A 14845-nucleotide genomic window follows, 5' to 3' on the forward strand; every position below is an offset into this window, starting at 1 on the left:
TATATTTACATTTGCATATGCTTTATCATCTACGCATATGCGAGCGCAGATGAGATTCATCGAATAAAATGGTAAGTAAATGGTGTGTTTGTGTGTATATTGTTTATTATTGAATCGACGCATATGCGCATCAATGCCTACGCATATGCAGGCCCAGATGAGATTTATCGAAATCATAATAGCCAAGTAAACGTTCTACGGCCTGTGTCATGTGTGTTGTATGTATGTATATCTTCTTAATTATTGAATCTACGCATATGCGCATCAATGCCTACGCATATGCAATCCCAGATGAGATTTATCGTATATAATATCATAATAGCCAAGTAAATGTTCTGCCTGTGTCATGTGTGTTGTATGTATGTATGTCTTCTTAATTATTGAATCTACGCATATGCGCATCAATGCCTACGCATATGCAAGCCGAGATGGTCAGATCTAGCGAATGCTCGTCTACATAGTGGACAAGTGAATGGTCTATGGCCTGTATGTTTGCGTGTATGTCTTGTCAATTCGTCGGAACGGGCGAACCGCCAGCCGCAGCCCGCCCAACTGCAGATGTAGGGCTTTTCACCTGGAAATAAATAAATTCAAATAATAAATAACAATTAAAAATTATTAAGTAATCTATAATATAAAAATGAATCGCAAAATGTGTTGGTAAGCGCATAACTCAAGAACGGGTGGACCGATTTCGATAATTCTTTTTTTATTATATTCCTTGAAGTACGAGGATGGTTCTTATGGAGAGAAAACGTAAACATGTACCACGGGCGAAGCCGGGGCGGACCGCTAGTATGTAATAAAAACGGCAAAATGAAGGTGTGCATTTTCATCTGGAAATTTGGAACAACCAAATTTAATGATTGATTTGATTTAATGTGCATAAAATGTTGTAAACAATAAAAGAGCGTGTATGCCGAGCACACGTGTCAGAAGTGAAACTTCCTGGGCAAGATTCAAAGATACACACACACACGTGACGGTATTGCCATGACGCGACCTTGAAATTTTACTCTCAATGCGCCTTGCGCCAAGATGCGCCAAGATCTTTTCATGTGTATTAAAGAAATACATACTTACATAAAAGTATTTCTTTTTTTAAGTACCAATAAATGAATTCTATCTATCTAAAGTTTAAATGTTTGAGGTTGAGCTTGAGTTTGAGTTTTCAGTTTAAAAATCCTCTTTTATCAAAATAAGTTAAAACTTAAAACATATAAGCCAACTCACCCGTATGCGTCCGCTTATGTGCCTTCAAGTGCGAACTCTTCGTATACACTTTACTACACCCTAACACATCGCATTTATGCAACCGCCGCTTCTTATCGTCAAATTCTTTCTCCTCCGAAACGGTCTTCGTAAATGCACTCTGCGTGTATTGATTCAACGAGTCCGTCAACGCGTTTTGCAGCGCCGTATTTAAGAGGAAACTTTTGAGTTCCAAATTCGAAATGTTCTGGTTTATCTGTGGCAGCGGGAACTGTAGTAATGGCGGCAATAGTGACGTTTCGTTTGACAGTTGTAGTGACGTATTGGCGCGCATTTGCGGCTCCCGCTCTGGTTTGTATCTGTAATTGTGGATAGAAATAGTTAAATTATATTGTTATTATGATACGATTTAAAGAATCTATATTGTTTTCGTGTTTTGATGTATCTAACTAAGAGTAGAATAGGGCTATGCTTTGAAATATAATATTAGTATGTATTAGTTAGTTCTTTAAAGAAACGAATCTTCAATGGCGGCGCTTATCATTCCCTCTCGCTCACACACGGCCGTACGGTATGCAAAAAAAAAATGGAAAAATAAAATCACTAAAATGTATTTGATTTTCCCTATAATAGTTTTTATCATAAATTTACAATGACAATTATGCATTTGCGATAGTAAATAATGTTTTATTGGAATTTGACAAAATATGTTCTTTGGGAAAAGTTGTTCAGTTTTATGGGCTTATTACAAGTATTATGGGGATTTTATTACATTCTGTATACGTAAATATGATAATTCATATAAATACACAAATACAATAACAAAAAAGTTTGTCAACAAACAATTTGAAATAATTAATAAAATAATTATCAATTTACGTTATTTTTATTTTCTTTTTTGATGATCCTACCATCTGTCAAAGTCAGCTTTGGCCGCCATTGAAGATTCGTTTCTTTATTGAACTGACTAATAATATCGAAATATCTCTAATACAAAAAGATAGTGTGAAATTTAATTATATGTATACGGCTCCCAAACGACCCGATTTTGATACTCAGTTGTTTCATTGTAATACTTAGAGCACCACAATATCTAGAGGTGAATGTAATTATATGAAAAATAATTGTTTCTTCATATATTAACCTTATTTTTTTTGTAAGTTCTAAAATAAATACTTACTTATGTATCGGTGTCTTTATTTTCCTTGCGCTGCGGAGGTCAGGTCCGAGTTTGATTCTAGGCATTTCGTGATTTGACCTGAAAATTATTATTTAATAATTATTAAAATTTTCTAAATACTTTATCTGTACGATGACGATATTAAAATCATAATATAATAATTTGAATCGTAAAACAAACATGGTAAACAGTTGGATAATATTAATACATAAACAGTTTATCTATAACTAGTTTAACGCCCGCGGCTTCGCCCGCTTTGTATAAAACCTAATAAATTATATACTAAAACCTTCCTCTTGAATCACTCTATCTATTAAAAAAACCGAATCGAAATCCGTTACGTAGTTTTAAAGATTTAAGCATACAAAGGGACATAGGGACAGAAAAAGCGACTTTGTTTTATACTATGTAGTGATAGTGATCTCATATATGCTTTTTCTTCAATGCTCGGTAAATACCATACAGTATTTATACTAATACATATTATAAAGCTGAAGAGTTTATTTGTTTGTTTGAACGCGATAATCTCAGGAACTACTGATTCCATTTGATAAATTCTTTCGGTGTTAGATAGCACATTTATCGAGGAAGGCTATAGGCTATATATCATCACGCTAAGACCAACAGGAGCGGAGCACTGCGGGTAAAACCGCGGGGCATAGCTAGTTGGCTAATAAAGTAGATTTTAACAAGCTTTTTATCCAAATACATGAATAACTTATATACGTACAGTATATGTAGTTTATGTAGCATGTAGGCATTTTTTTAAAATATATTCTTTCTTTTATTTCTTTTTTGCGCTATCCTTATTCTTCTCACATTTCCTTTCCTACCAGGTTGCCTGGCAGAGATTGCTGTGTAGCAATAAGGCCGCCTATTGTGCAAAATCTTTGTACCTCACTAATTTGTACCAAATTTCCTATATTGTTTTGTACAATGAAGTGTTATAAATAAATAAATAAAATAAATAAATAACTTACCCATATGATAAATTAAAAGATTCGTCTTTTATGTCGGTTTTCGATGATGTTTCGTATGCGTTACCTGTAACAATAATAATTAGAGTAGGTAATTATTAAACAAATATAAAAATGAATCGCAAAATGTGTTGGTAAGCGCATAACTCGAGAACGGCTGAACCGATTTCGATAATTCTTTTTTTATTATATTCCTTGAAGTACGAGGATGGTTCTTATGTAGAGAAAACGTAAATATATGTACCACGGGCGAAGCCGGGGCGGACCGCTAGTTAAACAATAAAGTAATTAGATCTGTAATTTGTATATTAATTATTAAGTTATTTTTCATATATCTATTTTAATACAAAAATCTATTCACTGCGTTTTGTTATTTTATACTTTTCGATTTTTTCGAATTACCTACCAATTATTTTATTATTTTTTTTGAAATACTAGCGGCCCGCCCCGGCTTCGCCCGTGGTACATATGAAAAATAGATGTTGGCCGATTCTCAGACTTACCCGATATGCACAGAAAATTTCATGAGAATCGGTCCACCCGTTTCGGAGGAGTATGCAGACTAACATTGTGACACGAGAATTTTATATATAAGATATATGTATATGTACCTATACAGCCGGAAATCATTCAGGTAGGTTGTAAACTGCACGGCATTTAATAATGAGACTTCTATGAATCGGCTTATTTTACTATTTGGCTGCGACATACACACTCGCATAAACAAAATTTACATACAAATAGTAAAAATGCATCTGCCTTACAAACTACAAAGTACGGTAATATTAAATCAAAACAGATGAACAATATCTACATTTATAATTAATCTTCTTAGAGCGAGCGCGCACGAGCAACTTTGTCTCCGCAACTATTTTGTCTCCGCAACTATTTTGTCTCTTCACCCATGGGCTAGTATGAAAGTGCGCGCACGTAGCGACGCAACTCCCCATACAAATTGATGGGAGAGACAAAATAGTTGCGGAGACAAAGTTGCTCGTGCGCGCTAGCTCTTATCTATTACATCCATTTTAATAATCTATTTACAAGCAAGCACAGACAATAAACCATCGATTTATGCGTCTATTGTACTGTAAGTTAATTTTACATTATCTGTGCCATAAAGTGTTATTTAATCTGTATTTTACGGAAATGGCGGGCGATAGCCGTTAAGGCGCAGTTATATCACTTTTTAACCGACTTAAAAAAAGGAGTAGGTTATCAGTCCGGTATATTTTTTTAATGATTTTAAATTGAACATCACATCTAAAGTTGTAGTCTTAATTCGTTGCACAAAAATATATTTTATACGTGTCAATCTGCTTCATATATTATCGTGGGAAATTGTTATTTTACAATATAGTGTCATTAGTATGAAAAGTAAAGAATAATTATAGGCAATACCGTCACGTCATGGAGTAAGGCAACGATTTCGGTATCTTTGAATCTTTCCAAAGTTTCACTTTGATATTACATAATATTATTGTTTCTTGCTGAAGCATTCTCCTAAATTTTGTTGCATAATGTGTGTATGGGCATTTATTGTTTATTGGAATGTTTGACGTGTAGTAACGTTTTATTATAATAAATGAAAAACTACTTTCTTATACAAATTTTAATAGCTACATAATTTATTTTTAAACGAAACTTCTTTAGGCGCGTTCAGAGTGAAATTTCAAGGTCGCGTCATGGCAATACCGTCACGTCATGAAGGTGACGATTACGGTATCTTTGAATCTTGCCAAAGAAGTTTCACTTCTGACACGTGTACTCGGCACACGCGCTCTTTTTTTGAATTAAAAACTACATCTTGATCTTGTAACAGTTTATTTTATTCGAATAAACACGGACAAAGCCGTAGTAAACGACTAGTATCAAATAAATTGAAAGTGAAAGACAGTAGGCAGTTTATCATTGATCGTGACCACTCTCAGTAAATTGTAATAGAAAATGATCAACAAATAAATCACCAAGTCCGGTATAAAGCCTTATCTTTATTAAATACATAAAAATATGAATTTGAAAAATATGCTATTAGTCTATATTCTTAATTCTATAATATATTATACAGGCTGTCCCACTGTTGGTATACTAAGCTCAAAGGAGGTTATAGTTTTGCATACGCTGAGTAAAAAATACTTATAAAAATCCAGACGCATTTTTTTTTTCAAATAGATGAATTCTTAAAACTCTATTTGCACACCCATAACAAGCAACCCGCCCAACTTTGCCACCAGCACGTGAGCTATCGTTTAAGATTATGTTTTCATAGACAAAATACTCATATCATATTAGAGAAGCGGTATATGCCGGCTGCGCGAAGTTAGTAGAAGAAAACATGGATTTTCAGGAAAAATTTAGCAAAAAATTTTGACGTAATTTTGTTGTTTAAGTATTTTTTACGTGATCAGTGTATGTAAAACTACAAGTCCCTTCGCGCTTAGTATACCAATAGTGGGACACCCTGTATAACGTAGGTTATAAATGTTATAATGAAGTCCTTTGTCCCCTAGTGGGGTATAGATGCATTTAACTATTTATTTTATTTAACTATTTTATGTACCATTACATTACATAATATTAAAAGAAATGGAAAACATGCATAGCACATAAGGCAACCTTATCGCTTATCAGCGATCTCTTCCAGGCTGCCCAAGGTAAAGGATAATGAATTAATGATTTATAGGTACACGGGCGGCAATAAAAGTAAAGATAATAGAGAATAAACTAAATACATATTATATGAAAAAGAAGAGGGAATATAATACATACATATTTATTTAGAAGGAAAAGCTAAATTAGAGAAATATTTATATAAAAGAGTTTTAAAGGAAGTTTTCGAGGAAGCTCGTCTAACAGCAATAGGCAAAGAATTCCAAAGTCTGATAGCGGTTATGACAAAGGATTTACCAAGGAAACTAGTGTGGTGAGAAGGAAAACTAAGGAGAAGGTTATCAGCGGAACGGAGAGTATAAACACCTGAATCAAGGAACTTAAATTGTTTTTTTAAATAGGAGGGAGAATTGGGATCGAAGAGGATGGAAAATAACAGCTTCAACGCATTTGCATTCCGGCGAAGTCTTATAGGAAGCCACTTGAGTTTATTGCGAAACTGGGATACGTGGTCATATTTACGAAGACCGTAAACAAAACGAATGCAGAAATTTTGGAGACGCTCAAGTGTATTTAAATGCTCTTCACTAAGATCAGTGGTACAGGCGTCAGCATAATCAAGGAGCGGAAGTAGTAAGGATTTAGCTAACATAATTTTGGTAGAAATCGGTAAGAAATGCCGTAAACGTCTAAGAGAACTTGCCGCTGCGTAAAGTTTGCGACTCGTCTCTTTTATGTGATACGACCAAGACATGGTCGTGTCAAAGTGTACGCCCAGGTTTTTGACAGATTTTTGGAATTCAATGACGTAGCCATCAATATGAATTTTGGGGATGTATGTCCAGTCAATCCGGGAGATTAAACAGGGGCTACCGATGATAATGACTTGGCTCTTGCTTGGATTAATATTCAGACCGTACCTACGGCTCCAAGTCGAAATTCTTTCCAAATCGGTGTTGGTGTTTAAGATTGCTGAGGATAAGTTCTCGAGGGTTGACTGGGTGTATATCTGGAGATCGTCGGCATACATGTGATAGAGAGAAGATAAGTTTTTGGTTATGGAATTTATAAAAATAGCAAATAGGAGAGGAGACAAAACGCCACCTTGCGGTACACCTGCAACAACATCACACCAGGACGATGACTTGTCCTCCAATAATACATGCTGTCGGCGACCGTGCAAGTAACTGTGAAACCAATCAACCACTGTAGGAGATATGTTAATAGAATGAAGCAGTTGTAGCAATATGTCGAAATCGACGGTGTTAAAAGCATTACTAAAGTCTAGGAGAGTTAAAACTGTCAACTGCTTCTTTTCCATTCCATTACGAATGTCATCCGTGACTTTAACAAGTGCAGTAGTCGTACTATGTCCTGGACGAAAACCAGATTGGAAGGGACTGAGAATACTGTTTTTATATAAAAAGGAACTTAACTGTTGGTGGATAAGGCGTTCAAGGACTTTGGAAAGGAAAGGTAGAATGGAGATTGGACGGAAATCTGAGAAGGAAATTGGATTAGATATCTAAATCGATGCATTATATATCTAATCGATTTTCTTTAGGGACAAGTAGATGATCAGCTGCCTTCTGTGTCCTGCCAGACCGAAACATTTTTTTTCTTCGTCTCTACCGGGAATCGAACCCGGGATCCCCAATTAAAATTATATTACGCATTGTCCATCATAAAATTACATACAAACCTTTTATTACTATCCCAAATCCCTATCCTATGTACCTACTACGTATACATTTGTATTGGTACTAGGAACTAGGTACTCTTCGAATCTAAGCCTCTATCTATATCTAAAATGTAACAATAGTCAAACAGTATAGTGTACTAGCGCTTGTTGCTGTCAGTTAACGTTATTTATAACTTAATCCGGTCTAAACATAATAAAGGTGAGGTTAGGTGCATGAGCGGTAGCGATAAATATTCACTTAAGTTTTTATTGATGTTAATTTACCTTTCAATGCGTTATTGCGTATACTCTCTTCTGCAAAAATACATATTACACAGAAATGATGCTGTTGTTGCTAAAATGTATGGCAATACTCAAATATTCGTGAAAAATGTTAGATGACGAATTAAATAATACCTAATTAAAATTGAAACAAAAGAAGGTCACGTGGCTCATAGCCGGTTTTTTGTTTTCTACCTATATCAAGAAATACATTTCACTTGAAAAATGAAATTTTTTTAGAAGCAAACATGCTTGAGTAAGGTGTTTTGGCACTTGCACACATCAGTTTGAGTATTAAAATAAAAACAAACTTTTAGAATATGCATTATTGTTTTTCATTTTACATTAATTATACAGTAAAATTATATATTTAATGAACTAATAATCATTATAATTTACTCATATTATGTGTGAAAAGTTTTTCCGGAATAAGTAACAATACACTATTGGCCAATACATACCCGAGAGAAAACTATTTCTAAATCAAATAACATACATTACATAGCTCTAACTCAATTCGTATTCTTTATATCAACTATTCAACTCCTCATTTTTCAAGTAGTTACTTTCGAATAAGAAGTAACATTGTAAAACATATTAACATTATGTGTTATAATATCTGTGATCAAAACACGAAGTACGAGCAAAAGCGCTAGCGGATAGCTATAATAATAAACAAAAAATCGCTCCGCTCATCACCCTATGCAACCCAAACACCGTTCCCTCTTAAATAACCTGGTAAATAATTAGCCACTTGAATTATATCACTTCGCGACAATTTCTTAACAGAATACACTATTATTGGTTTAGCCCGCGGCTTCGCTCGTTTCGAGTTTCAAAATATTGAGTAATGTTGGTTTTTGTTGCTTCATTGTGTACGGTTAGATTTAAATCGATGTGTTTGGAATGTTAATAATTATTGATATTTTTGTTATCTATACTTCATCACTACATAGTATAAAACAAAGTCGCTTTCTCTGTCCCTATGTCCCTATGTATGCTTAAATCTTTAAAACTACGCAACGGATTTTGATGCGGTTTTTTTTAATAGAACGATTCAAGAGGAAGGTTTTAGTATATAATTTATTAGGTTTTAGACAAAGCGGGCGAAGCCGCGGGCGGTAAGCTAGTAATTTTATAAAGCTGAAGAGTTTGTTCCTTTGGACGTGTTAAGCTCAAGAACTGCTAGTCCAATTTCAAAAATTCTTTCACCGTTACATAAGTATTATGTAGGTACATGATTTCTAAGTGCTATAGGCTATATATTTACAACAGACAAACGATTGTAATATATAAATGGGAAAACGTATATAATAACCTACCTAGTACCTACATAACTACGCAGACATCCATACTATAATCCATACTTAATACATACATATTATAAATGCGAAAGTAACTCTGTCTGTCTGTTACTCAATCACGCCTAAACTACTGAACCAATTTTCATGAAATTTGGTATGGAGATATTTTGATACCCGAGAAAGGACATAGGCTACTTTTTATCCCGGGAAAATGACCCCATCCCGGAAATCCCACGGGAACGGGAACTATGCGGGTTTTTCTTTGAATGCGCGGGCGAAGCCGTGGGCGGAAACATAGTACATTTATAAAATAACAACTTAATAAACAACAATATAATTAAGTAATTAAATATTAGTCAGTTAAAGCCGAAAAGTATATTTTTCAACAATTACCTAACATCCTTTGGGAAACTTAGTTTAAATTAACCGGTGGATTACCACATTAAACATGGTTTAGTATAATCATGTGCCGCGCCCTTTCCTGAACAATGATCGGTCATTACTTAATTGCATTGTTAATGATTTAATTATATATAGACTAGTATTATACAGCTGAAGAGTATGTTTGTTTGAACGCACTAATCTCAGGAACTACTAGTCCAATTTGAAAAATTATTTTGGTTTTAGATAGACCATTTATCGAGGAAGGCTATAGGCTATATATCATCACGCTAAGACCAACAGGAGCGGAGCCAAACAGGTGAAACCGCGGGGCGCAGCTAGTAATATTATAAAGATGAAGAGTTTGTTTATTTGGTTGAACGCACTAATCTCAGGAACTACTGGTCCGATTTGAAAAATTATTTCGATGGTAGATAGCCCATTTATCGAGGAAGGCTATTTATTATCACGCTAAGACCAACAGGAGCGAAGCACTGCGGGCAAAACCGCGGGGCACAGCTAGTAACGTATATTTTTCAACAATCAACATGTAGCAGCAATACCACATCCTTTGGAAAACTTAGTTTAAATTAACCGGTGGATTACCACATTAAACATCGTTTAGTATAATCATGTGCCGCGCCCTTTCCTGAACAATGATAGCTCATTACTTAATTGCATCGCTAATGAGTTAATATTGGAAATAATGAATATAATTGATTATAATTGCATGTTGTACCCGCCCTAGTAAATATATGCATTGCGTGTACATACTACATGTACTGGTATTAACTATGTATGTAATCCATACTAATATTATAAATGCGAAAGTAACTCTGTCTGTCTGTCTGTTACTCAATCACGCCTTAACTACTGAACCAATTTCCATGAAATTTGGTATAAAGATATTTTGATACCCGAGAAAGGACATAGGATAGGTTTTATCCCGGAAATCCTACGGGAACGGGTTTTTCTTTGAAAACGCGGGCGAAGCCGCGGGCGGAAAGCTAGTATGAATATATATTTTTGCAGTATAGCTACTTGAGTTGGGAACAATCAAGAATCGAGAATTAATATTCATATAATAAACTAGCCGTGCTTCACGGTTTTATACGCATTTCTCCGCTCCTGTTGGTCTTATATCGATAAATCCTCGATAAATGGGCTATCCAACACTGAAAGTTTTTTTTTAAAGTAACTAGGTACGACCTTATATTAGCGCTTTGAAGCAAACAAACAAACAAACTTTTTAGCTTTATAATGTTAAAATGATATATAGGTATAGATTAGGAAATACATTGTATACCTATAATATATTAAGGCTAGTCTATAGCTAGTAACTACAATCTCCTAGATGAGAAACCGTTGACAACTGTACTTGAAGATTACTAGTGATGTACAGGATAGAACATCGATATCGATATTTTTTTATTGTTCTAAAGTTTTAGTTTGTACGGCGACATTTCAACCTTTTACACAGATGAAATGTAATATATCTATAATATTCAAAATGTATAACGTAATAAAACATAGTGTAGAAGAAGTTATCTCCAAAATTGCAGTAACCAACGAGATACTTTTACGATAATATTCTTATAATGTTGTTTATATGCCATGATTTTCATAAATTGAAATCGTAATGGGATAATAATAAATTTCGACAGCCCATTTTAAGACTAAGCTTGTGTAGCGGTGTTTTTCAGACATTTTATTTTGTCCATTTTCTGCCAATCCTTGCATTGTATTACTCTTTTTTCCTTTTCCATACAGATCAATAGCGACTAAAGACTAACTAGAGACAATGACAAAATAGTTAATCAGATACGATTTCTATATCATGTACTCCATTCTTAATAATATTAAGTTTATTAATTTTATCGAATCTAAAAGAGATAAACAAAATAATCTATCGACACATTCCCATCACTAGACCCCATTCAAGATGGGTAGTCTATGGGCGCGGCGGATGGCCAAATGACCATAATTCGAGTCGTCTTACCATCCATACACGCTTGAATAAAATTAAACATCCAATCATCTTTATGTCTCGTATTTTACTTGTAAAATAGTTTTCGATTTAGTGGTATGGGTGTAGGATAATTATTTCTGTGGCTACATTTTCGAGTTATTTTATTTATTTTTATTTATTTATTTATTTATTTAATAAGGTGCACACCACAGCTGACAATTTTGCCTCGTTATACACAAATTTAATTACTTACATGTTGCGGTGAAATGCCAACCAATTAATTGTATGCACACAGCATAGTTGAGGGAAAAAAAAATTATTAAAAATTACAATTAAATAGCACAATTCATAGATCAAGTAAAATAATTTCCAAAAATACATGTCATAAAATAAGTTGAATCTAATTAATCATAGTACCTACAGATAAATATCACATCAATATAGCCAAGTACAGTACACTAAATCACTTAAAATATAGTTAAATCAATAAATACCTACATAACATTCAATCACATAAAATACAATTCGTTACATTCCATCACAGTATAACAATAAATTATGTCTAACAATTAGTAAAGTATCTAAGAAACTATGGCAGTCAAAGATTAAATTATCAACAATTCATTCAAACAATTCAAACAATTCATAGATCAAGTAATTTTTTTGTTTTTAAATACATGTCAAAAAGTAAATTGGATCTAAATTATAGTACAGATAAATACATCAATATAGCTACAATACATTAAATCACATAAAATACAGTAAAATCAATAAATATCTACATTACATTCAATCACATAAAATACAATTCATTACATTTCATCACAGTATAATAATGAATTATGTCCAATAAACATTAAAGTATCTCAGAACTATGGAAGTTAAAGATTAAAATATCATAGAACTTGTAGATTAGACTTGAGCACGGTTTTGACCTGATTTTTAAATTTACCCAGTTTTGGATCAAATACGTCAAGTTCTGTGTTTGGCTTACGCGAAGTCAAATCATTATACAAGCGACACATACGGACCATGGGATTATAGAAAGAAGTATTATTTTTTAAAACATTTATGCAGAAGAGCGAAGGGTGTCTGGGATTAGGTTTTATGTTAAAATTAAGAAGTGAGAGCAGAGTTGGACAGTCAATATGAAAGTGTATGATATGATGAAGAAATAAAAGATCCTGGTACTGTCGGCGCGTTGAAAGTTTCGTGACATTAAACATCTCCAATTTATCTTCATAGGATATTTTGTCTCCTGCGTTGAATCTGTAGTTTACCAATCGAAGTGCTTTTTTCTGTACTCTCTCGATACGGTCATTATGAATCTGGTAGTAAGGTGACCAAATGATTGACCCATATTCCAGATTCGTGCGTACCAGAGTATTATAAAGGTAAAGAAATGTAGATGGTCTGAGGAATTCCTTTGAAAATCTAGAAATAAAACCCAATATACGGAGCGCTTTTCCAATCATCTGGTCATAGTGGTCACGGAATGAAAGTTTTTGGTCAAAAAGTATACCTAAATCTTTAGCAACGCATTTATTTTCTAAAACATGGTCATTTAATTTGTATTGAAAATTGATAATATTTTTACTTTTATTGGTGAAAGATATACTAAAACATTTATCAAGGTTGAGAAACATTCTATTGTTCTTGCACCATTCCAGTAAAGTATTGAGGTCCATTTGTAGTTTATGACTGTCATTTTTAGATAGAATAGTGTTAAAAATCTTTAGGTCATCTGCATAAAGTAAGCAAGGACATTTGAGGGTTTGAGCAAGGTCGTTAATAAACATTATGAAAAATAAGGGACCTAAATGAGAACCTTGCGGTACTCCAGAATAGGCAATAAAAGGTGAGGATTTATGACCACCAATCACAACTATCTGACTTCGTTTCGTTAAGTACGACTTTATCCAGCGAAAAAGGTTTCCATGTATGCCAAATGAAGATATTTTGTTGCAAAGAACCTCGTGATGGACCTTATCAAATGCCTTTTTAAAGTCGGTATAGATGCAGTCAACTTGACCGCGTTTAGCAAATGAGGAGCATATAAAGTTTTTGAATATAAGGAGATTACTGATGGTCGATCTCCCCCTGACAAATCCGTGTTGATTATCGGAAATAAGAGATTTTATATGGCTATAGATTTGGTCGTAGACAAGTGATTCAAATACCTTAGCTGTTGTCGATAAAAGACTGATAGGTCGGTAATTTGTACAGTCAGAGCGATCACCCGACTTATGTATAGGAACCACATGCGCTTTTTTCCATTCATTAGGGAAAATTCCAGTTCTTAACGACATGTTGTATATTATTTGGAGAGGTTTACAGAGTTCCCCTGCACAAGTTTTAAATAGTTTTGCAGGAATGCCATCTGGGCCCATGCTTTTGTTAGGATCTAACTGCTTCAATTTTAATCTGACTTCGTTATCTGTCAGTGTGATCTCCTGAAGACAATCTGTAGTAAAACTGGTACCTAAATTTGTATCGATATTTGTCTCCGACTTCTCGTAAACAGAGCTAAAATACTTGGCCAGAAGATCACAAATTTCTTGACTGCCAGATGCCATCAGATCCTGGAATTTCATGATGTTAGGGTACGTAGTAGTGCCTTTCTTTGAATTCACAAACCTCCAGAAGGCTTTTATATTAGAACCAATCTCATTTTCTATGGATGTAATGAAGGTAGTGTAGCAAGTTTTCATTAGAGATTTAGCTCTCGTCCGCAGTAAGGTAAAAGTATCGTAATCGCGCGGATTGGCGTATTTTTTAAATAGTTTGTGGTACTTATACTTTTCTCTAAGGCAGTTTATGAGAGCAGGAGAAAACCATACGGGATAATTACTTTTGGAGATAGAAGTAAGGGGGGTATACTTTTTAATTACCTCAAGCAAAGTGTTATAAAAATTTTCCAATGCTACATCAACATTCACTGATTTTGATAATTCTGCAACCCAGTCTATTTGGTCAAGGTGAGATTTTATTTTCTGGTAGTCACATTTATTATAGTTCAGTCGTTTCGTTATTGATCGCTTGAGTCTCTTAGGACATTGCTGGTCAACATTTAATTTTATGCATAAGGGTGGATGATATAGATCCAGACGAGATATGGGGTTAGTTTCTGTGACACTTACGGCGTCGAATGTTCCTAGTACTAGATCAAGCAGTCGATCTGATTTATTAAGAACATGATTGAACTGGTTCATATTACAGAGAGAGATGTGTTCAGTTAGCAATTTCGAT

The 14845-nt window shown here is 34.1% G+C and overlaps 1 protein-coding gene across 1 annotated transcript in view; it reads right to left on the reverse strand.

The window, feature by feature from the left end:
- Positions 1 to 343: 343 nt before the first annotated feature.
- Positions 344 to 14845, reverse strand: part of LOC149895696 (uncharacterized) — a 46682-nt gene continuing 32180 nt past the window's right edge. Inside the window, exons 6-9 of the mRNA XM_090118505.1 lie at positions 3373 to 3436; positions 2393 to 2470; positions 1234 to 1571; positions 344 to 574 (exon numbers count right to left, since the gene is read on the reverse strand). Coding sequence (XP_089974631.1) covers positions 402 to 574; positions 1234 to 1571; positions 2393 to 2470; positions 3373 to 3436 — 653 coding nt within the window. The 3' untranslated portion in view covers positions 344 to 401. The remainder of the gene's footprint in view (positions 575 to 1233; positions 1572 to 2392; positions 2471 to 3372; positions 3437 to 14845) is intronic.

The sequence above is a fragment of the Colias eurytheme genome, chromosome 30, assembly GCF_061535395.1.
Source record: "Colias eurytheme isolate Ceu_HAF_F1 chromosome 30, ilColEury1 Martin Lab GWU primary, whole genome shotgun sequence".
NCBI classification, from domain to species: Eukaryota; Metazoa; Arthropoda; class Insecta; order Lepidoptera; family Pieridae; genus Colias; species Colias eurytheme.